Source organism: Protomyctophum parallelum (assembly GCF_964188405.1).
Source record: "Protomyctophum parallelum genome assembly, chromosome: 1".
Lineage (NCBI taxonomy): Eukaryota > Metazoa > Chordata > Actinopteri > Myctophiformes > Myctophidae > Protomyctophum > Protomyctophum parallelum.
Genome location: NC_139697.1, coordinates 714,011 through 739,074, shown reverse-complemented (window position 1 = coordinate 739,074; position 25,064 = coordinate 714,011). Strand labels below are relative to the sequence as shown.

The following is a 25,064-nucleotide window of genomic DNA, read 5'->3' as shown; positions in this document are numbered from 1 at the left end:
ATGTGGGGTCCGCGGACCGACCGACTGAGTGTCTGTGACCAGCTGATGGTCGTTGATGCTTAATTGATGCATCAGGGAAGGCGATTATGTTCCTGCACTGCCACATAGGTCTACATCTACAGAGCGTCGCAGTCCCGCCCCCTTTCAGAACAACGAGTGGCCCAGGAAATTAATCCCAATGCATTTTTCCCATAGGCATTTTTTTTTATTTTTTTAATTTAAAGACCTTTTTAAGCGTCGTACGAAGCCAACTCTTGTCGTGACAAATCATGACAACAAACACAATTCTTTCAGGCCAAACAAAGAATTAGAAAGTAGAAAAAAACGGCAGGTTACAACACTTTTTTGTTGTTGTTTTTCTTCTTTGTAATTGTCTCCACCAGGCCGAAGGCATGGGGGGAGAGTATGTTTTGCACTCCGTCCGTCCGTCCGTGTGTCCGTCCGTGTGTGTGTCCGTGAGCAGCTAATCTCGGCCACCGTTAACCCGGTCGATGCCAAATTTTGCACACACACTCCCTGGATGCCAACGATGAACCTCTGCCCCAAACTTTCCAGAACGGCCTGTTATAGCGCCACCAGGAGGCCGCTTTGTGCAAAACAAGTTTTTGCACAGTACACCTACAGATTTTGTCCAAACATCACGCAAATTGGTACACAGTCTCTCTAGAGCCATTCAACGAAACGGGTCTTTCAGATTTCTCAGACTCCATCCTGATTGGTTAACAGTTTGACTGTTTTTTACGATTAACCCGCATTTTAATCAACCCCCCTTCACTGCCGAGATTGTTGTATTACCTTTAGAGCATACGCTGAATTATTTGGGCTTTTAATCCGCGAAAATCCATCAAAAAAAGCTCCCGTGGTTTGTTATGATCTGTGTGTAGCATCCACCATCTTGGTGCACCCGGAAGACGCACACAAGATTGGTTTCAATGAGGCGTTGCACCCAATGCATTTCCATTGGCCTCAATTTCCCAGAAGCCCTAGCAGCCCACAGCATGTGACGATTTCCGGTTTCGTCATCACAGCGAAGGCATCCAGTCTCATACTCCGCGACGAAGACGGATTTTCTTTTGATTCATTACATTACGGCGGATTAAACACATAAAACAAAAGGCGGGTATGTCCGATACGGCAGCGACATTAACCTGGAGTAATCCATTCCCGGCACGGAAACTGTTAACACAAAAAATGCTGGAAACGTATCCATACGCTTTATTAATATCGAACGCCGTACGCGCGAAGCGTATGTATACGTTTTATACGTTTTTTTATTGCTTACTGTACATCAACGTCCTATGCTCCAGGACACCGAGGAAAATAACAGCGATCGTCTCCAGGAAGCTCCAATATGTGATCCGGGAGTAAAAAGCCCCTCCCTCCTGAAAAGAGGTCTGTCTGTGGCGAAGACGCTCCCTCCTCCAATGCCTCCATTACACGTATGGGTCTGCACGGCAACGGCATAGACCAACGCAGATGTCAGGGCATCTAAAATGGAGTTACCCATCTAGTAGTAGTCTAGTGTCTGTGAATACACTCGATTCCCCCTCCCCTCCTGTTTCTACATGGTTTCTCCCGAGGAATCTTTGTGGGGGGAGTCTGAGTCTCTTCTGCCCGGATCGCATTGCAGTTTGAGTTCCCTGGCCCCAGGCCACACTGCGCCTTGTAATCGCCTTGCACCGCTCTCTCATTCTCGGAAAAAGATATAACGCAGTCGTGTCGATTTGCCCTCTGCCAGTATATAAACCAAGAATAATCTTCAACGATCGCCATTTCATAACGTTTTCAACACGCACACGGCACACGCCATGATCAACTAACTGCCTGGCTACGTCTTCAGTCTTCACCAGCCATCGCTATCCGTTGTGTGGATCGCCATCGCGTCTTCACTTTGTTTGTTTGGGCAAGAAGCACGATCAGCGATGGAAAAGAGCTTTATATCCACGGCAGATAAGTAATGACGTATTATCGAAGGACCGCCATGATCAACTTACTGCCTACGTCTTCGTCAGCCAATGCAGCCATCATCGCTATCCGTTGTGTGATTGTGGATGTGGCTATATCCACGGTATCGAGAGAGACGCCCGGCTGTGATATAGGTCTTATCACTGCAATTATAATGAATAAAAAGGCTACAATCACACAACGGATAGCGATGGCTGCATTGGCTGGTGACAACGTAGCCTCGGTCCCAGGCAGTTAGTTGATCATGGCGGTCCCTCGATAATACGTCATTACTTATCTGCCGTGGATAAAACTCTTTTCCATCGCTGATCTCTGCTTCTTTGCCCAAACAAAGTGAAGATAGCGTTGTCCAACAAAGCAGCCAGTTATTTGATCATCTCTCTCTCCTGTGCTTCTTTCCTCAAACATGTCCAGACATGTCAACCTCAACCACTAAACTCACCGATCCAGTAACGCATCTCACCGTTATACTATCGTTCTGAAGGCAGATATAAAAATAAACATAAATAAATTATTGTCATATACATACTACACACTGAATGAAAGCCCTAATTGTCTACTTTTAGGAGGAAAACAAATACATAATATTGATCCCATGTACAGTTTGTCAGTAGGATATTGAATGCAGTTGTTCAAGTCCAACTATTATTCACAAAATAAGGCCTATAGCGACATGTACATATTATATACCGTATGAAACAGAAGACCCTCTGCTTTCATAAGAAAAAAACTAATACTGTAATAATAATAAAAATCACACCCCTGTGAAGTGAGCATTTCCTCATGAAGTTATCATAGCGAGTTATAAAGGTTTAAAGTCACAGAGATTGACAGGCAGATATAAACATAAATAAATTAATGATGAATAATGATGAATAATAATGAAAATCACACCCCTGTGAAGTGAGCAGTGCAATGTTGCGCAACATTGCACTGCTCACTTCACAGGGGTGTGATTTTCATTATTATTACAGTAGAAGTATTTTTCTTATGAAAGCAGAGAGTCTTCTGTTTCATACGGTATATAGTATGTACATTTCGCTATAGGCCTTATTTTGTGAATAATAGTTCTTCTGGTCCATGCATTTTCTGAAATCCTCTCTGGTGGGCGCAAGCTGCATTCAATAGCCAATTACTGACAAACTATACATGGGACCATGTGTATTTGTTTTCCTCCTAAAAGTAGACATTCAGGGCTTTCATTCAGTGTGTAGTATGTATATGATATTATTTGTGTTCATTTTTATATCTGTCTGTCAATGTCTGTCAACTTCAACCTTCCATATCTCTGCTGTTTTTTCAAGCGAGCAGCGTGCCTTCAAAAGCAGGTTTTAGAAAAAGGTCAATATCTCCAGAATGGAAGATGGTAGAATCATAATTTTTTTTTAAAATTGAAGTGGACATGTTTGGCCTACTTTTTATTTATGCGATGTGATTCTCGCTATAAGAGGCCCCTCGCTGTGGGCCCCTAAAAAGTTCAAAAGTCCAATGTTAATCGCTTAGCACCAGCAAGCCTGAGCAAATAGAAAACTCTAGCATACAATGTGTTAAGTTAAGTTTTTTGAAGTTAAGTGTTTTTAAAGTTTTTTTTTTAAGTTTTTAAGTTTTTTTTAAGTTAAGTTTTTTTTTAAGTTAAGTTGTGTGTGTGAGTGTGTGTGTGCGTGCGTGTGTGTGTTTTGTGTGATACAGCTGTGCCCTCTGGTGGCGGGCGGGTGGTGTCACAGCGGGACAGACACACACAGACACACACACACACACACACACACACACACACACAGACATGATCTGCAGGGTCTCATAGTTAGTGCTCACTGCATTCGCAATCAGAGCCCCCCCCCCCCCCCACCCCCCCACCCCACACACACACACACACTGCCCCCCCGAGGAGCGAGCATCATTCTCATTAGAAATACTAATGAGTCCGCGCGCAACCGACAGCTGCTGCCTCTCCGAGAACACTTTAACCCGTTCTGACCTGAGATCAGATTCATACATACGAGGTTTCCACTAGGACACACACTGGTCTGATTATTAACCCATTCTGACCTGAGATCAGATTTAAAAAAAAATGTCAGTCGTTCTTCGATTTTTCAAAAATAGCAGACCTACAAGCTCGTATCGCGCCATGAGCTCGGTGGCGCGATATGAGCTTGTAGATCAAACAATTTTCATCAAACATTTTTTAAACATATTTTTCAGTCTTAGTCCTAGTAGTACAAAGTAGTAGTATAAGGTTGAAGGTCTGCTATTTTTTGAAAAATCGAAGAACGACTGACATTTTTAGAATCTGATCTCGGGTCAGAATGGGTTCATCAGACCAGTGTTTGTCCAGTGGAAACCTCGTATGAATCTGATCTCAGGTCAGAATGGGTTAAAAAACGTTCACTCTGAAAGAATAATATTCAAACATTTTGGGGCCACGGTCGTACATTTTCACGATTTTTCAAAGAAATAGCAGACCTATATGAGCTTGTAGATCTGCTCTTTTTCAATAGCTAAAGTACAACATGACGCTTGAAACGCCAAAAGGGTGTATTGCCCGACGACATTATTTATGTATTCCGTATAAACGTTTTAGCGTCCTTTGTGACGCCATGCGGGTCAACACACCACCGACATCATCATACTGTACCACTTATCATCATACTGTACCACTTATGACATCATCATACTGTACCACTTATGACATCATCATACTGTACCACCTATCATCATACTGTACCACTTATGACATCATCATACTGTACCACTTATCATCATACTGTACCACTTATCATCATACTGTACCACTTATCATCATACTGTACCACTTATGACATCATCATACTGTACCACTTATCATCATACTGTACCACTTATCATCATACTGTACCACTTATCATCATACTGTACCACTTATCATCATACTGTACCACTTATGACATCATCATACTGTACCACTTATGACATCATCATACTGTACCACCTATCATCATACTGTACCACTTATCATCATACTGTACCACTTATCATCATACTGTACCACTTATGACATCATCATACTGTACCACTTATGACATCATCATACTGTACCACTTATGACATCATCATACTGTACCACTTATCATCATACTGTACCACTTATGACATCATCATACTGTACCACTTATGACATCATCATACTGTACCACCTATCATCATACTGTACCACTTATCATCATACTGTACCACTTATCATCATACTGTACCACTTATGACATCATCATACTGTACCACTTATGACATCATCATACTGTACCACTTATCATCATACTGTACCACTTATCATCATACTGTACCACTTATCATCATACTGTACCACTTATGACATCATCATACTGTACCACTTATCATCATACTGTACCACTTATCATCATACTGTACCACTTATCATCATACTGTACCACTTATGACATCATCATACTGTACCACTTATCATCATACTGTACCACTTATCATCATACTGTACCACTTATCATCATACTGTACCACTTATGACATCATCATACTGTACCACTTATCATCATACTGTACCACTTATGACATCATCATACTGTACCACTTATCATCATACTGTACCACTTATCATCATACTGTACCACTTATCATCATACTGTACCACTTATGACATCATCATACTGTACCACTTATCATCATACTGTACCACTTATCATCATACTGTACCACTTATCATCATACTGTACCACTTATCATCATACTGTACCACTTATGACATCATCATACTGTACCACTTATCATCATACTGTACCACTTATCATCATACTGTACCACTTATCATCATACTGTACCACTTATGACATCATCATACTGTACCACTTATGACATCATCATACTGTACCACTTATCATCATACTGTACCACTTATGACATCATCATACTGTACCACTTATGACATCATCATACTGTACCACTTATGACATCATCATACTGTACCACTTATGACATCATCATACTGTACCACTTATGACATCATCATACTGTACCACTTATGACATCATCATACTGTACCACCTATCATCATACTGTACCACTTATGACATCATCATACTGTACCACTTATGACATCATCATACTGTACCACCTATCATCATACTGTACCACTTATCATCATACTGTACCACTTATGACATCATCATACTGTACCACTTATGACATCATCATACTGTACCACCTATCATCATACTGTACCACTTATCATCATACTGTACCACTTATGACATCATCATACTGTACCACCTATCATCATACTGTACCACTTATGACATCATCATACTGTACCACTTATGACATCATCATACTGTACCACTTATGACATCATCATACTGTACCACCTATCATCATACTGTACCACTTATGACATCATCTTACTGTACCACTTATCATCATACTGTACCACTTATGACATCATCATACTGTACCACTTATGCAAGACTCTCAAAGCTTGATATTGCCGGTGTGCAACCAACACTTGCGATCCTCCAGAACTGCGCCTATTCTAGTTTAAATACAGTAGCACATTTTAAAACCGGTTCCAAAGGCTAAAAGGGGAAAACAGGTACATATACACTGTAAATCCCTGGAACATGTGACGCGTTTAAACCTAAACACCATGTGTGTAATAATAAAATGCCAAGTGTTTATTAATGGTCATAAAATACAGTAGAACACGAGTTCACTCAAACACCTCACGAGAACACCTAGTGTTCAAATTCTAAACACCTATAATATGGCTGACTTTGATTGTAAAAACTAAACACATTTATGTGTTTAAAAAGTGTTACAGGAGATTAAACATGTTCTTCTGTTTATAATCTAAACACTGTGACACGTTTAAAAAGTGTTACAAATGAGTGTTTATAACCTAAACGCTTGGGTTTAGTGTGTAGGCCGCTTTAAAATGACAAAAATAAATTGTCGTACACAAATAATTGCAATGAATGATTTAAAGTTGAAAAAGGTTGAAAAGGTGTTAAATAGCTCTATATTCTGATCGTAAATATTAAATAGCTCTATATTCTGATAGTAAACATTAAATAGCTCTATATTCTGATAGTAAACATTAAATAGCTCTATATTCTGATCGTAAACATTAAATAGCTCTATATTCTGATCGTAAACATTAAATAGCTCTATATTCTGATAGTAAACATTAAATAGCTCTATATTCTGATAGTAAACATTAAATAGCTCTATATTCTGATCGTAAACATTGCTATCATAGATAGATTGTTTGTCTCTCCGGCTCTTCGGGCAAAGAGAGAGAATGCATTTTCAGGTCAGGACACCAATTTCACCCAATCAGGCGAAAGAACTCTGGATAAACAAGTGGAATTGGAAGTGGTGACACTCGGTGGAATTGGAAGCGGACCAAATTCGAACTGGAACACCCAATCACATTGAAGTCGATCAACTCTCTACTCGATCTTGATTGGACGAAATAAATAGGCAATCCACCTGAAAATCAGAGTTTGAGAGATGGGGAGAACAATACGGTCTGCAGGATAATGAGCGATGATTACTGTCAGAATATAACGCTGTAACTTTTTAACAAAAACTGTTTTCTGAAAAACCCTCATGTTTCTTTGTCAGTTGTTCTCAAATATTTTCATGTAAATTAAGGACCCCCACAAATGAATTGGCCGCCGATCCCCATCTGAAAATATGTTGTTCCAGGGACCCCCCCCCCCCCCCCCCCCCCCGCCCACCCCAGAAGCAAAGATTTGAGTTAAAAACGTTTGCTCGGAAAGAATATATATTCAAAGATTTGCGTCACATTTTCACGATTTTTCAAAAATAGCAGACCTACGAGCTTGTAGATCTGCTATATTTCAATAGCTAAAGCATAACATAACGCTTAAAACACCAAAAGGGAAGGGGCACGGTGGCACAGTTGGTAGTGCTGTCGCGTCACAGCTAGAAGGTCCTGGGTTCGATTCCCGGTCGGGACGCTGTGGGTGCTGGCGGCGTGTTCCCTCCTCCGCGTCATCAGTGCCCATACCCGAAGGCGGGGGTTGGTGAAAGGGCCTTTCTGTGTGGAGTTTACATGTTCTCCCCGTGTCCCCTATGGTAGATACCCTCACAAAAACATGCCGTAATGCTGGTCTCTAAACTGCCACCCCCTGGCCAGCCGGGGCGCCTGATGGAGGGGAAAGGAACTGGTCTCTATACTGCCTCCCCCTGGCCAGCCGGGGCGCCTGATGGAGGGGAAAGGAACTGGTCTCTATACTTCCTCCCCCTGGCCAGCCGGGGCGCCTGATGGAGGGGAAAGGAACTGGTTGGAATAACGTGTCCCTTCCACGCGCTACGTCCAACCAGGGAAACTCCCCCCTGTCAGGTGTAAAGGAGCAACTTGGACTCCTCATGCATAGAAGGAGGCATGAGGTCAGTCCGCTGCCCCCCCAGGTTGGCAGAGGAAGTGTAGCGCCCAGGATTACATTAGATAATTGGCACTGGGTGAAAAGAAAACTGGGTTACAAAATCGTGGGATAAAAAATTAGCGAAAAAAAAACACCAAAAGGTGGTTTCCGCCCAAAATGGGTTAATCACAATCTGACCTGAGATCAGATTCACACGAGGTTTCCACTGGACACACACTGGTCTGATTAACCCATTCTGACCTGAGATCAGATTCATACGAGGTTTCCACTGGACACACACTGGTCTGATTAACCCATTCTGACCTGAGATCAGATTCTAAAAATGTCAGTCGTTCTTCGATTTAAAAAAAAATAGCAGACCTACAAGCTCGTAGCGCGCCACTCGGTGGCGCGCTACGAGCTTGTAGATCTGCTATTTTTCAATAGCTAAAGCATAACATGATGCTAACACCAAAATGGGTGCACGTTCAGAATGGGTTAATCCAGAGCGACTTACATTAAGCAAGAACAAAAAAGCATGGGAATACATCACATAAAAAGCATGTATCAAGAAACATGCGTAAACTAAGAACGTAACAGTGGAATATCTATATGATGAAGCTATACATATAAACTATACATATATACTACTATGCTATACATATGTAATCACAAGATATCACCTATATACCATACCCTAAATTGTGTTTTTGGCATTGAACAATGAATACAATTTACATTTATTTTATGCTTTTTTTAAACTTGCACAACTCACTTGAATGCAAATCTTGTTTTGATTGAAAAAGTAACACCAAAGCTTTAATAATGATGGAAATATCACATTACTGTTAATTCCATCCTGTTCTTACACAGATAATAGATGAATGCAGAGTATAAACGGATTATGAAGAATTAAAGCATTGCGTTTAGCTCAAGATAATCTTTATCAGAAGACTTAAGACTATTATGTAATAAAACATGACAGGCCTATCACTCCCCCCTCTCTCTCTCTCTCTCTCTCTCTCTCTCTCTCTCTGTCAGCTTATTATTTGACAAAAAACAAAACCTACGGGCATTTTCAATATAATTTCAGTTAGTTTTAGTTAGTTTCGTGTGACTTATTCTAGGTTTTATTTATTTCAGTTAACGTAAATGTAGTTTTTGTTATGTCGTTATAGTCTCCGTTAACTATAATAAAGTTAAAGGCTAAAGTCCACATATTTGTAACATACACATTGCTGTATGTGAGATCCGAACGTCGAGCTGCAGCCGTGCCGCGCTCGGGAATCATTCGTATAGTTGATCTGACCCAGTGGCGTGCACAGATAGACACTAGGGGGTGCTAGAGCACCCCCTAGTGTCTATCTGTGACGCCAAAATTGCCACCCCTGCCCCTTTGGCAATTTAGCTCTTAAAAATAATAATAAAATAAAAAAAGTTTTCTTATTTTTTCTTAATTTGTAGTGTGTGGACCATGCGGTGACATTGATCAAATCTTGATAAAAAACGCTTCTACTATATTATGTAGGTCCCCCACAATCTAAAGCTATGTTTCTATGTCAGTGGTTCTTCGATTAGAAAAAAATAGCAGACCTACAAGCTCGTAGCGCGCCACTCGGTGGCGCGCTACGAGCTTGTAGATCTGCTATTTTTCAATAGCTAAAGCACCAAAATGGGTTCCCGCCCCAAAATGCGCTGCAAAAAGGTGCCCTTTTTTTTTCACTTGAGCACCTGCCCCTCTAAAAGTCTGTGCACGCCACTGATCTGACCGTCCCAAATCAGACCCTTTGATGCTGAGTGCCAAGCAGGGAGGGCATTGGGTGTTTACAGTCTTCAGTAAGCAGGGAGGGCATTGGGTTGTTTACAGTCTTCAGTAAGCAGGGAGGGCATTGGGTGTTTACAGTCTTCAGTAAGCAGGGAGGGCATTGGGTTGTTTACAGTCTTCAGTAAGCAGGGAGGGCATTGGGTTGTTCACAGTCTTCAGTAAGCAGGGAGGGCATTGGGTTGTTTACAGTCTTCGGTAAGCAGGGAGGGCATTGGGTTGTTTACAGTCTTCGGTAAGCAGGGAGGGCATTGGGTGTTTACAGTCTTCAGTAAGCAGGGAGGGCATTGGGTTGTTTACAGTCTTCAGTAAGCAGGGAGGGCATTGGGTTGTTTACAGTCTTCAGTAAGCAGGGAGGGCATTGGGTTGTTTACAGTCTTCAGTAAGCAGGGAGGGCATTGGGTTGTTTACAGTCTTCGGTAAGCAGGGAGGGCATTGGGTTGTTTACAGTCTTCAGTAAGCAGGGAGGGCATTGGGTGTTTACAGTCTTCAGTAAGCAGGGAGGGCATTGGGTGTTTACAGTCTTCAGTAAGCAGGGAGGGCATTGGGTGTTTATTACAGTCTTCAGTAAGCAGGGAGGGCATTGGGTTGTTTACAGTCTTCAGTAAGCAGGGAGGGCATTGGGTTGTTTACAGTCTTCAGTAAGCAGGGAGGGCATTGGGTTGTTTACAGTCTTCAGTAAGCAGGGAGGGCATTGGGTGTTTACAGTCTTCAGTAAGCAGGGAGGGCATTGGGTGTTTATACAGTCTTCGGTAAGCAGGGAGGGCATTGGGTTGTTTACAGTCTTCAGTAAGCAGGGAGGGCATTGGGTGTTTACAGTCTTCAGTAAGCAGGGAGGGCATTGGGTTGTTTACAGTCTTCAGTAAGCAGGGAGGGCATTGGGTGTTTACAGTCTTCGGTAAGCAGGGAGGGCATTGGGTGTTTACAGTCTTCAGTAAGCAGGGAGGGCATTGGGTTGTTCACAGTCTTCAGTAAGCAGGGAGGGCATTGGGTTGTTTACAGTCTTCAGTAAGCAGGGAGGGCATTGGGTTGTTTACAGTCTTCAGTAAGCAGGGAGGGCATTGGGTTGTTTACAGTCTTCGGTAAGCAGGGAGGGCATTGGGTGTTTACAGTCTTCAGTAAGCAGGGAGGGCATTGGGTTGTTTACAGTCTTCAGTAAGCAGGGAGGGCATTGGGTGTTTACAGTCTTCAGTAAGCAGGGAGGGCATTGGGTGTTTACAGTCTTCAGTAAGCAGGGAGGGCATTGGGTTGTTTACAGTCTTCAGTAAGCAGGGAGGGCATTGGGTTGTTTACAGTCTTCAGTAAGCAGGGAGGGCATTGGGTTGTTTACAGTCTTCAGTAAGCAGGGAGGGCATTGGGTTGTTTACAGTCTTCAGTAAGCAGGGAGGGCATTGGGTTGTTTACAGTCTTCAGTAAGCAGGGAGGGCATTGGGTTGTTTACAGTCTTCAGTAAGCAGGGAGGGCATTGGGTTGTTTACAGTCTTCAGTAAGCAGGGAGGGCATTGGGTGTTTGCAGTCTTCAGTAAGCAGGGAGGGCATTGGGTGTTTACAGTCTTCGGTAAGCAGGGAGGGCATTGGGTTGTTTACAGTCTTCGGTAAGCAGGGAGGGCATTGGGTTGTTTACAGTCTTCGGTAAGCAGGGAGGGCATTGGGTGTGTTTACAGTCTTCGGTAAGCAGGGAGGGCATTGGGTTGTTTACAGTCTTCAGTAAGCAGGGAGGGCATTGGGTGTTTGCAGTCTTCAGTAAGCAGGGAGGGCATTGGGTTGTTTACAGTCTTCAGTAAGCAGGGAGGGCATTGGGTTGTTTACAGTCTTCAGTAAGCAGGGAGGGCATTGGGTTGTTTACAGTCTTCAGTAAGCAGGGAGGGCATTGGGTTGTTTACAGTCTTCGGTAAGCAGGGAGGGCATTGGGTGTTTACTGTCTCCAGTAAGCAGGGAGGGCATTGGGTTGTTTACAGTCTTCGGTAAGCAGGGAGGGCATTGGGTGTTTATACAGTCTTCAGTAAGCAGGGAGGGCATTGGGTGTTTATACAGTCTTCAGTAAGCAGGGAGGGCATTGGGTGTTTATACAGTCTTCAGTAAGCAGGGAGGGCATTGGGTGTTTACAGTCTTAGGTAAGCAGGGAGGGCATTGGGTGTTTACAGTCTTCAGTAAGCAGGGAGGGCATTGGGTGTTTATACAGTCTTCAGTAAGCAGGGAGGGCATTGGGTGTTTACAGTCTTAGGTAAGCAGGGAGGGCATTGGGTGTTTACAGTCTTCAGTAAGCAGGGAGGGCATTGGGTGTTTATACAGTCTTCAGTAAGCAGGGAGGGCATTGGGTTGTTTACAGTCTTCAGTAAGCAGGGAGGGCATTGGGTTGTTTACAGTCTTCAGTAAGCAGGGAGGGCATTGGGTGTTTACAGTCTTCAGTAAGCAGGGAGGGCATTGGGTGTTTATACAGTCTTCAGTAAGCAGGGAGGGCATTGGGTTGTTTACAGTCTTCAGTAAGCAGGGAGGGCATTGGGTTGTTTACAGTCTTCGGTAAGCAGGGAGGGCATTGGGTTGTTTACAGTCTTCAGTAAGCAGGGAGGGCATTGGGTTGTTTACAGTCTTCAGTAAGCAGGGAGGGCATTGGGTGTTTACAGTCTTCAGTAAGCAGGGAGGGCATTGGGTTGTTTACAGTCTTCAGTAAGCAGGGAGGGCATTGGGGTGTTTACTGTCTTCAGTAAGCAGGGAGGGCATTGGGTTGTTTACAGTCTTCAGTAAGCAGGGAGGGCATTGGGTGTTTATACAGTCTTCAGTAAGCAGGGAGGGCATTGGGTGTTTACAGTCTTCAGTAAGCAGGGAGGGCATTGGGTTGTTTACAGTCTTCAGTAAGCAGGGAGGGCATTGGGTTGTTTACTGTCTTCAGTAAGCAGGGAGGGCATTGGGTTGTTTACAGTCTTCAGTAAGCAGGGAGGGCATTGGGTTGTTTACAGTCTTCAGTAAGCAGGGAGGGCATTGGGTTGTTTACAGTCTTCAGTAAGCAGGGAGGGCATTGGGTGTTTACAGTCTTCAGTAAGCAGGGAGGGCATTGGGTTGTTTACAGTCTTCAGTAAGCAGGGAGGGCATTGGGTGTTTACAGTCTTCAGTAAGCAGGGAGGGCATTGGGTTGTTTACAGTCTTCAGTAAGCAGGGAGGGCATTGGGTTGTTTACAGTCTTCAGTAAGCAGGGAGGGCATTGGGTTGTTTACAGTCTTCGGTAAGCAGGGAGGGCATTGGGTTGTTTACAGTCTTCAGTAAGCAGGGAGGGCATTGGGTGTTTACAGTCTTCAGTAAGCAGGGAGGGCATTGGGTTGTTTACAGTCTTCAGTAAGCAGGGAGGGCATTGGGTGGTTACAGTCTTCAGTAAGCAGGGAGGGCATTGGGTTGTTTACAGTCTTCAGTAAGCAGGGAGGGCATTGGGTTGTTTACAGTCTTCAGTAAGCAGGGAGGGCATTGGGTTGTTTACAGTCTTCAGTAAGCAGGGAGGGCATTGGGTTGTTTACAGTCTTCAGTAAGCAGGGAGGGCATTGGGTTGTTTACAGTCTTCAGTAAGCAGGGAGGGCATTGGGTGTTTACAGTCTTCAGTAAGCAGGGAGGGCATTGGGTGTTTACAGTCTTCAGTAAGCAGGGAGGGCATTGGGTTGTTTACAGTCTTCAGTAAGCAGGGAGGGCATTGGGTGGTTACAGTCTTCAGTAAGCAGGGAGGGCATTGGGTTGTTTACAGTCTTAGGTAAGCAGGGAGGGCATTGGGTTGTTTACAGTCTTAGGTAAGCAGGGAGGGCATTGGGTTGTTTACAGTCTTCAGTAAGCAGGGAGGGCATTGGGTTGTTTACAGTCTTCAGTAAGCAGGGAGGGCATTGGGTTGTTTACAGTCTTCAGTAAGCAGGGAGGGCATTGGGTTGTTTACAGTCTTCAGTAAGCAGGGAGGGCATTGGGTGTTTATACAGTCTTCGGTAAGCAGGGAGGGCATTGGGTGTTTACAGTCTTCAGTAAGCAGGGAGGGCATTGGGTGTTTACAGTCTTCAGTAAGCAGGGAGGGCATTGGGTTGTTTACAGTCTTCAGTAAGCAGGGAGGGCATTGGGTTGTTTACAGTCTTCAGTAAGCAGGGAGGGCATTGGGTTGTTTACAGTCTTCAGTAAGCAGGGAGGGCATTGGGTTGTTTACAGTCTTCAGTAAGCAGGGAGGGCATTGGGTTGTTTACAGTCTTCGGTAAGCAGGGAGGGCATTGGGTTGTTTACAGTCTTCGGTAAGCAGGGAGGGCATTGGGTTGTTTACAGTCTTCAGTAAGCAGGGAGGGCATTGGGTTGTTTACAGTCTTCAGTAAGCAGGGAGGGCATTGGGTGTTTACGGTCTTCAGTAAGCAGGGAGGGCATTGGGTTGTTTACAGTCTTCAGTAAACAGGGAGGGCATTGGGTGTTTACAGTCTTCAGTAAGCAGGGAGGGCATTGGGTGTGTTTACAGTCTTCAGTAAGCAGGGAGGGCATTGGGTTGTTTACAGTCTTCAGTAAGCAGGGAGGGCATTGGGTTGTTTACAGTCTTCAGTAAGCAGGGAGGGCATTGGGTTGTTTACAGTCTTCGGTAAGCAGGGAGGGCATTGGGTTGTTTACAGTCTTCAGTAAGCAGGGAGGGCATTGGGTTGTTTACAGTCTTCGGTAAGCAGGGAGGGCATTGGGTGTTTACAGTCTTCAGTAAGCAGGGAGGGCATTGGGTGTTTACAGTCTTCAGTAAGCAGGGAGGGCATTGGGTGGTTACAGTCTTCAGTAAGCAGGGAGGGCATTGGGTTGTTTACAGTCTTCAGTAAGCTCGGAGGGCATTGGGTGTTTACAGTCTTCAGTAAGCAGGGAGGGCATTGGGTGTTTACAGTCTTCGGTAAGCAGGGAGGGCATTGGGTGTTTACAGTCTTCAGTAAGCAGGGAGGGCATTGGGTGTTTACAGTCTTCAGTAAGCAGGGAGGGCATTGGGTTGTTTACAGTCTTCGGTAAGCAGGGAGGGCATTGGGTTGTTTACAGTCTTCGGTAAACAGGGAGGGCATTGGGTTGTTTACAGTCTTCAGTAAGCAGGGAGGGCATTGGGTTGTTTACAGTCTTCAGTAAACAGGGAGGGCATTGGGTTGTTTACAGTCTTCAGTAAACAGGGAGGGCATTGGGTGTTTACAGTCTTCAGTAAGCAGGGAGGGCATTGGGTTGTTTACAGTCTTCAGTAAGCAGGGAGGGCATTGGGTTGTTTACAGTCTTCAGTAAGCAGGGAGGGCATTGGGTTGTTTACAGTCTTCGGTAAACAGGGAGGGCATTGGGTTGTTTACAGTCTTCAGTAAGCAGGGAGGGCATTGGGTGTTTACAGTCTTCGGTAAGCAGGGAGGGCATTGGGCAGTGGTTAGCCTTGGATCAAAACTATCATATATGTATTTGATCAAATACATCATACATCTATCATAATCTTGATCCAAGGCTATAGGCAGGCAGTGACTATAATAAGTAAAATTGAGTGGGAACTTTATAGTGGGAGGGCATTGGGTGTTTTTACAGTCTTCAGTAAGCAGGGAGGGCATTGGGTGTTTACAGTCTTCGGTAAGCAGGGAGGGCATTGGGTGTTTACAGTCTTCAGTAAGCAGGGAGGGCATTGGGTTGTTTACAGTCTTCAGTAAGCAGGGAGGGCATTGGGTGTTTACAGTCTTCGGTAAGCAGGGAGGGCATTGGGTTGTTTACAGTCTTCAGTAAGCAGGGAGGGCATTGGGTGTTTACAGTCTTCGGTAAGCAGGGAGGGCATTGGGTTGTTTACAGTCTTCGGTATATGACCACGGCCGGGGATCGAACCCCCGACAATCACTCTAACCACAAGGCCACTGAGCTGGTAGACAGTGAGTAGCATCACTGAAGTGGCAATAATCACGTTAAACAACACCCTCAAGTGTAATATTGCATTTCTACCACAGTTACCCTTAAAACTAAGAAAATCTGGTGTATTTCTTTAATGACAGATGTAGTCACTACGACCACAAATGTCCAAAGAAACTAGCTAGCCTAGCCACTGAGTTTGCTATAGCGCTCTGGGAGAACAGAGCGGCTGAATTCTTTGTTTTGATTAGGGTGGTGAACGGTGCTGGTTCAACCCACGGATAGAAACCGTTTCAACCAATCAGATTGCTTCCTCTTAACGACCTGTTGTAGAATAACCAATAACAGGAATACTTAATCATGCTGATTCTGACTATGCTGTAATTACCGTGGTTCGTAATCCTGGTGTCTATACTGCCTCCCCCTGGCCAGCCGGGGCGCCTGATGGAGGGGAAAGGAACTGTTCTCTATACTGCCTCCCCCTGGCCAGCCGGGGCGCCTGATGGAGGGGAAATGAACTGGTCTCTAAACTGCCTCCCCCTGGCCAGCCGGGGCGCCTGATGGAGGGGAAAGGAACTGGTCTCTAAACTGCCTCCCCCTGGCCAGCCGGGGCGCCTGATGGAGGGGAAAGGAACTGGTCTCTAAACTGCCTCCCCCTGGCCAGCCGGGGCGCCTGATGGAGGGGAAAGGAACTGGTCTCTATACTGCCTCCCCCTGGCCAGCCGGGGCGCCTGATGGAGGGGAAAGGAACTGGTCTCTAAACTGCCTCCCCCTGGCCAGCCGGGGAGCCTGATGGAGGGGAAAGGAACTGGTCTCTATACTGCCTCCCCCTGGCCAGCCGGGGCGCCTGATGGAGGGGAAAGGAACTGGTCTCTATACTGCCTCCCCCTGGCCAGCCGGGGCGCCTGATGGAGGGGAAAGGAACTGGTCTCTATACTGCCTCCCCCTGGCCAGCCGGGGCGCCTGATGGAGGGGAAAGGAACTGGTCTCTATACTGCCTCCCCCTGGCCAGCCGGGGCGCCTGATGGAGGGGAAAGGAACTGGTCTCTATACTGCCTCCCCCTGGCCAGCCGGGGCACCTGATGGAGGGGAAATGAACTGGTCTCTATGCATTATGTTATGCTTTATAGCTATTGAAAAATATCAGATCTACAAGCTCATAGCGCGCCACCGAGTGGAAGACATTTACAGAATCTGATCTCAGGTCAGAATGGTTTAATATCTCAACAGGAGTACTTAATCTTTAATACTTTAATACTTTAATATCTCACCAGGAGTACTTCATCCTGCTCATCCTGACGGACGGCGTGATCACGGACATGGCGGACACGCGGGAGGCCATCGTGCACGCCTCCCACCTGCCCATGTCCGTCATCATCGTGGGCGTCGGCAACGCCGACTTCACCGACATGCAGATCCTGGACGGCGACGACGGCATCCTGCGCTCGCCCAAAGGAGAGCCCGTCCTCCGAGACATCGTCCAGTTTGTCCCCTTCAAGGACTTCAAGCACGTGAGTATATTTATCACATGAAAGGAAAGGAAATTCTAATTCTAATTCGTTGGGATATATATATATATATATATATATATATATATATATATATGTGCTGTATGTGTACTTTTATAACTACTACTTTTATAATCTACAAGCTCGTAGCGCGCCATGATCTTGTATAGGTCTGCTATTTTTGAAATACCTGTGAAAATGTGGCGCAAATCATTGAATTATATATTCTTCTCAAAGACTTTTCGACGTCGGGGAAAATAAGCTGTCCATTAGGGGAAGTCTCTCTGGTTAAATAAGCTGTCCATTAGGGGAAGTCTCTCTGGTTAAATAAGCTGTCCATTAGAGGAAGTCTCTCTGGTTAAATAAGCTGTCCATTAGGGGAAGTCTCTCCTGTTATAATAAGCTGTCCATTAGGGGAAGTCTCTCTGGTTAAATAAGCTGTCCATTAGAGGAAGTCTCTCTGGTTAAATAAGCTGTCCATTAGAGGAAGTCTCTCTGGTTAAATAAGCTGTCCATTAGGGGAAGTCTCTCTGGTTAAATAAGCTGTCCATTAGAGGAAGTCTCTCTGGTTAAATAAGCTGTCCATTAGAGGAAGTCTCTCTGGTTAAATAAGCTGTCCATTAGGGGAAGTCTCTCTGGTTAAATAAGCTGTCCATTAGAGGAAGTCTCTCTGGTTAAATAAGCTGTCCATTAGGGGAAGTCTCTCTGGTTAAATAAGCTGTCCATTAGGGGAAGTCTCTCTGGTTAAATAAGCTGTCCATTAGAGGAAGTCTCTCTCTGGTTAAATAAGCTGTCCATTAGAGGAAGTCTCTCTCTGGTTAAATAAGCTGTCCATTAGAGGAAGTCTCTCTGGTTAAATAAGCTGTCCATTAGAGGAAGTCTCTCTGGTTAAATAAGCTGTCCATTAGAGGAAGTCTCTCTCTGGTTAAATAAGCTGTCCATTAGGGGAAGTCTCTCTGGTTAAATAAGCTGTCCATTAGAGGAAGTCTCTCTGGTTAAATAAGCTGTCCATTAGAGGAAGTCTCTCTGGTTAAATAAGCTGTCCATTAAGGGAAGTCTCTCTGGTTAAATAAGCTGTCCATTAGGGGAAGTCTCTCTGGTTAAATAAGCTGTCCATTAGAGGAAGTCTCTCTGGTTAAATAAGCTGTCCATTAGAGGAAGTCTCTCTGGTTAAATAAGCTGTCCATTAAGGGAAGTCTCTCTGGTTAAATAAGCTGTCCATTAGGGGAAGTCTCTCTGGTTAAATAAGCTGTCCATTAGAGGAAGTCTCTCTGGTTAAATAAGCTGTCCATTAGAGGAAGTCTCTCTGGTTAAATAAGCTGTCCATTAGGGGAAGTCTCTCTGGTTAAATAAGCTGTCCATTAAGGGAAGTCTCTCCTGTTATAATAAGCTGTCCATTAGGGGAAGTCTCTCTGGTTAAATAAGCTGTCCATTAGGGGAAGTCTCTCTGGTTAAATAAGCTGTCCATTAAGGGAAGTCTCTCCTGTTATAATAAGCTGTCCATTAAGGGAAGTCTCTCTCTTGTCCTACAGGGTTTCCCAGGTATTTCCTCAGGGACGAGCAGTGCAGCAACGGCATATGGAGTGCTCTGTGTGTGCGCGCGTGTGTGCGCGCGCGCGTGTGTGTGTGTGTGCGTGCGTGCGTGTGTGTGTGCTTGCGTGTGTGTGTGCACGCGTGTGTGTGTGCGCGGTATAATGATGGTGTAATGTGCTGGTTGCGCTAGTCAGTCAAAACATCAGCTTGCTTCGCGTGTGAGTGGGCGGGTGCACGTGTGTGTGTGTGTGTGTGTGTGTGTGTGTGTGTGTGTGTGTGTGTGTGTGTGTGTGTGTGTGTGTGTGTGTGTGTGTGTGTGTGTGTGTGTGTGTGTGTGTGTGTGTGTGTGTGTGTGTGTGTGTGTGTGTGTGTGTCTGTGTGGGGGGGGGTTCTGATAGCCCCCCCCCCCCCCCCCCACGAGGCCGTAATTGTCGCTGACTTTGACGGCGCTTGGCTGACTCTGTTACGCTGACTTTGGTCTGTGACAGGTTGAGAAAACAACCAATTACATCCGGGCTAAATGGCACACAGAGAGAGAGAGAGAGAGAGAGAGAGAGAGAGAGAGAGAGAGAGAGAGAGAGAGAGAGAGAGAGAGAGAGAGAGAGGGAGAGAGAGAGAGAGAGAGAGAGAGAGAGAGAGAGAGAGAGAGGGAGAGAGAGAGAGAGAGAGAGAGAGGGAGAGGGAGAGGGAGAGGGAGAGGAGAGGAGAGGAGAGGAGAGGAGAGGAGAGGAGAGGAGAGGAGAGGAGAGGAGAGGAGAGGAGAGGAGAGGAGAGGAGAGGAGAGGAGAGGAGAGGAGAGGAGAGGAGAGGAGGGGCAGGAAGGATGGAAATGAAAAAGGGTAATTATGTGAAGCAGCTAGCGACTTGTGCGTGCGTGTGTGTGTGGGTGCGTGGGTGCGTGCATGCGTGCGCCTGCATGCACACAGCTAGGTCACTGTCCATCATGCATGCACATGCAGAAATGGAGATGACAGTTTATGTTATGTTTCTTTTCTGATCCAATTCATTGTTCTTTCAGACTGCAGATACATCACCAAGGAAGGGGCAGAAACCTCCTTATTTTAACCCATTCTGACCTGAGATCAGATTCTAAAAATGTCAGTCGTTCTTTGGAATTGGAACACGGGGTAATGCTGCGTGCGTGCATTTATTAATACCAGTAGGGGGTGCCAGAAACAGAGAGAGGGGTAGTGCTGAGAGAGAGAGAGAGAGAGAGAGAGAGAGAGAGATAGAGGGAGAGAGGGGAATTGCACCACTCGGTTCACACAGGTGTGATTTTTTTCCTAATGATTTTGTACATTCAGTATAATTGATCAATAATTAAGTATAATTATTAAGTATAATTGATCAATTAAGAACATTACACATGGTGCGTGCAAAGGGACAAGGCAATAAGTCCTCGCCACGGAACACCTTCTGCCCGCGTGTATACGGAACACACAGACAAGGGCTGCAGACATTGGTTAGACATATTAAAGGACCACTTCACCACTTGTTCAACCTATCTTCATATAATAGGTCCTCACTAATAATCATGAAAAAATGGCGCAGTGATGCTTTGCGGAACTCGACTCCGTCTCGTTCCTGACCGCATCACTGTCGTGGCAATAATCACGTTAAACCCACATCACCCTCTCGTGTGATATTGCTTAAGTCTCTCCTTGTTAGCTCATTTACTTAACCCATTCTGAACGGGAACCCATTTTTGTGTTGGCATCATGTTATGCTTTAGCTATTGAAAAATTGCAGATCTACAAGCTCGTAGCGCGCCACCGAGTGGCGCGCTACGAGCTTGTAGGTCTGCTATTTTTTTGAAATATCGAAGAACGACTGACATTTTTTTAGAATCTGATCTCAGGTCAGAATGGGTTAATCAACAGACCAGTGTGTGTGTCCAGTGGAAACCTGGTATGAATCTGATCTCAGGTCAGAATGGGTTCAGCAGTGCGTGACCTTTCCCTGTGTGTCTCTCTCTCTCCGTCCAGGCCTCTCCTGCTGCTCTGGCCAAGAGTGTCCTGGCCGAGGTGCCAAACCAGGTGGTGGATTACTACAACGCCAAAGGAATCAAGCCCAAGTGTCTGTCCGACTTTGAGTCCAACCGGCCCTTCAGCCCCTGATGGACTACACACACACCGACCCAACCGGCCCTTCAGCCCCTGATGGACTACACACACACCGACCCAACCGGCCCTTCAGCCCCTGATGGACTACACACACACCGACCCAACAGGCCCTTCAGCCCCTGATGGACTACACACACACCGACCCAACAGGCCCTTCAGCCCCTGATGGACTACACACACACCGACCCAACAGGCCCTACAGCCCCTGATGGACTACACACACACCGACCCAACAGGCCCTTCAGCCCCTGATGGACTACACACACACCGACCCAACAGGCCCTACAGCCCCTGATGGACTACACACACACCGACCCAACAGGCCCTTCAGCCCCTGATGGACTACACACACACCGACCCAACAGGCCCTTCAGCCCCTGATGGACTACACACACACCGACCCAACAGGCCCTTCAGCCCCTGATGGACTACACACACACCGACCCAACAGGCCCTTCAGCCCCTGAAGGACTACACACACACCGACCCAACCGGCCCTTCAGCCCCTGAAGGACTACACACACACCGACCCAACAGGCCCTTCAGCCCCTGATGGACTACACACACACCGACCCAACCGGCCCTTCAGCCCCTGATGGACTACACACCGACCCAACAGGCCCTTCAGCCCCTGATGGACTACACACACACCGACCCAACAGGCCCTACCGTACAGTACAGTACGGTACGGTACGGTACAGTACAGTACAGTACAGTACAGTACGGTACGGTACGGTACGGTACGGTACGGTACGGTACGGTACAGTACAGTACAGTACAGTACAGTACAGTACAGTACAGTACAGTACAGTACATCGCCGCCCGGCCCCCGGCAAACCTCCCCCCCCCCCCCCCATTACTACAGTATTTATACATGAGAGATATGTTTATAGTAATACTGTAAGAGCAGCATGCAGAGTGAAACTAGATTAAAAAAAAACTACAGTAGATAGAAACTCAGATAAAAATGACACTCTTTATACCTTATTTTAGATAACTGAAGCAAGTACAGTTATTAGTACAGTAAGGGTCTACAACCTTTTTCACATGAAGTGCCATGGTTTCGGTTTCTGTGATGGTCGGTGTGCCATATTTGACCAAATTTGACTGAGGGACTGCCAATTTTTTTATTTCGCTTTTTTTCATGTCATATGAAAGCAGGGAATCAAAGCTTCAAATTGACATATTGGTTGTTCAGTTTGACCCACCGGTTTAGGAGATATGGCTTATAGAGTAATGTCTGGCAGAGAAACAGAGAGTTGAGAAAACAGGCTTGAAAAAGGTTCACTTCTGTGGTCTCTGACATTACACCTATAGCTACATGTTTAAGCATTTATTTCATATTTACATGTCTTCTGTGGTCTCCAACATTACACCTATAGCTACATGTTTAAGCATTTATTTCATATTTACATGTCTTCTGTGGTCTCTAACATTACACCTATAGCTACATGTTTAAGCATTTATTTCATATTTACATGTCTTCTGTGGTCTCTAACATTACACCTAGCTACATGTTTTAGCATTTATTTCATATTTACATGTCTTCTGTGGTCTCTAACATTACACCTAGCTACATGTTTAAGCATTTATTTCATATTTACGTGTCGATTTCAACTCTGACACTTATTTCAGATTATGCTCTAGTAGTATGTGAAGAGTCTGTCTGTGCTATTAAAGGGTAAGACCACTTTTTTTAAGGTTTGGGTTGTGTAGTTACTTTGCCATGATGCAACTCCAAATGTGGACAAGAAATAAAAAATAACTGCTCCAGTGATTAGAAATTGATAATTCAAAATTTGCTCCTCATTGACTTACATTGTAGCTAAAACGGCTCTCAAAGTCACTCTTTTAGTACGTAAACAAACACAAACAATGTTGATTCAGACAATATAGAGCATCACCAAAACTCATGCTGTTTTATTTTTTCATAAAAATGTTTTCTTCCTGTTGATTTGTCCATTTTATTGGGAAGAAAACCCGGACTGGATCCGTGGATCTGGATCCAGATCTTCAAATAGTAAAATCAACAGGAAGAAAACATTTTTATGAAAAAATAAAACAGCATGAGTTTTGGTGATGCTCTATATTGTCTGAATCAACTTTGTTTGTGTTTGTTTACATACTAAAAGAGTGACTTTGAGAGCTGTTTTAGATACAATGTAAGTCAATGAGGAGCATATTTTGAATTATCAATTTCTAATCACTGGAGCAGTTATTTTTTATTTCTTGTCCACATTTGGAGTTGCATCATGGCAAAGTAACTACACAACCCAAACCTCAAAAAAAGTGGTCTTACCCTTTAACCCATTTTGGAAAGACAAAAAGTTTTTCTCCTCTGGTAAAAAGCCGCAGTTTGCGCGATGGCAGGCTCTCAGTCAAATCTGGTCACATATATCTAATTATGACAGCACCACATCAAAATTAAATCATGCCATCTGATTTTGATTGTCCATATAGGATACACATTAACGACATCCGACATATTTCTCTTTCACATGGATGATGTATAATGATCATTACAGGAGAATTCCATGCTAGAATGCTTTCTTATCTTTTTTACCTTTCTTTGTAGTTGTTACGTCCCCACCAAAGAGGTCCAGGTGTTTTTTTGTGCAAAAACTCCTTATTGGCTATTTCCCCTACCATAAGCCCTCAATGAATTGCATTGCATTGAATGGGAATTGAATGGGGCTATGGGGTGTTGTGCTAATTCGCTTATTTCCATCGAAAGAAGTAGTAAAGTGTGCCGTTTGGGATATTATTTACATGATGAAGAGAGGATATATACAAAGAAATTATAATTTTGAGCGATGGAAATAAGCAAATTAGCACAACACCCCCATAGCCCCATTCAATTCCCATTCAATTCAATGCAATTCATGTAGGGCTTATGGTAAGGGGAAATAGCCGATAAGGAGCTTTTGCACAAAATAACACCTGGACCTCTTTGGTGGGGACGTAACGACTACAAAGAAAGGTAAGAAAGCCTTTTAGTATGGAATTCTCCTTTAAACTCAGAGCAATAACCGACCAATCTTCCAGATTCTCTCCCCAGTCATGAGTTAGGCGTTTGGATGAATGTATAAAATGATGTGCCAGAATGTCATTTCATTTGTAGATGTGAGTGGACTTCATCTCTAGCCCATTCTGGGGCGTCGAACCCCTTTTTGGTGTTTTAACCCATTCTGACCTGAGATCAGATTCATACGGAGGTTTCCACTGGACACACACTGATCTGATTAACCCATTCTGACCTAAGATCAGATTCTAAAAATGTCAGTCGCTCTTCGATTTTTCAAAAAATAGCAGACCTACAAGCTCGTATCGCGCCACTCGGTGGCGCGATACGAGCTTGTAGATCTGCTATTTTTCAATAGATAAAGCATAACATGATGCTGACACCAAAATGGGTGCCCGGTCAGAATGGGTTAACCCATTCAGGCCTGACGTCGAAATTAAAAAAAAAAAAGTTTTCTAAATCATGACAATTTTCTGAAAGATTTGAGGCACATTTTAACGATTTTTCAAAAATAGCAGACATACAAGTTCATAGAGGCGCCACTCGGTGGCGCGCTATGAGCTTGTAGATCTGCTATTTTTCAATAGCTTAAATTATAACAATGTTTTATAACACCAAAAGGGGTTCCCGGCCAAAATGGGTTTTAAACATTACGTCATAATTTAGCTATTGAAAAATAGCAGACCTACAAGCTCATATAGAGCTTGTAGGTCTGCTATTTTTTAAAAATCGTAAACCTTTGAATATATATTATTACAGAGGGAACTTTTTTACCTCAAAGCTTTGCTTCTATGGGGGGAGGTCCGTGGAACAACATATTTTCAGATGGTGGCCTAAATATTACATATATTACATATC

At 44.5% G+C, this 25,064-nt stretch overlaps 1 protein-coding gene across 1 annotated transcript in view; it reads left to right on the top strand.

Moving 5' to 3' along the window:
* Positions 1 to 21,178, top strand: part of LOC310872472 (copine-4-like) — a gene marked incomplete at both ends in the record, with an annotated part of 83,186 nt that extends 62,008 nt beyond the window's left edge. Inside the window, 2 exons of the mRNA XM_083784371.1 lie at positions 17,295 to 17,531; positions 21,047 to 21,178. Coding sequence (XP_083640497.1) covers positions 17,295 to 17,531; positions 21,047 to 21,178 — 369 coding nt within the window. The remainder of the gene's footprint in view (positions 1 to 17,294; positions 17,532 to 21,046) is intronic.
* Positions 21,179 to 25,064: the final 3,886 nt, after the last annotated feature.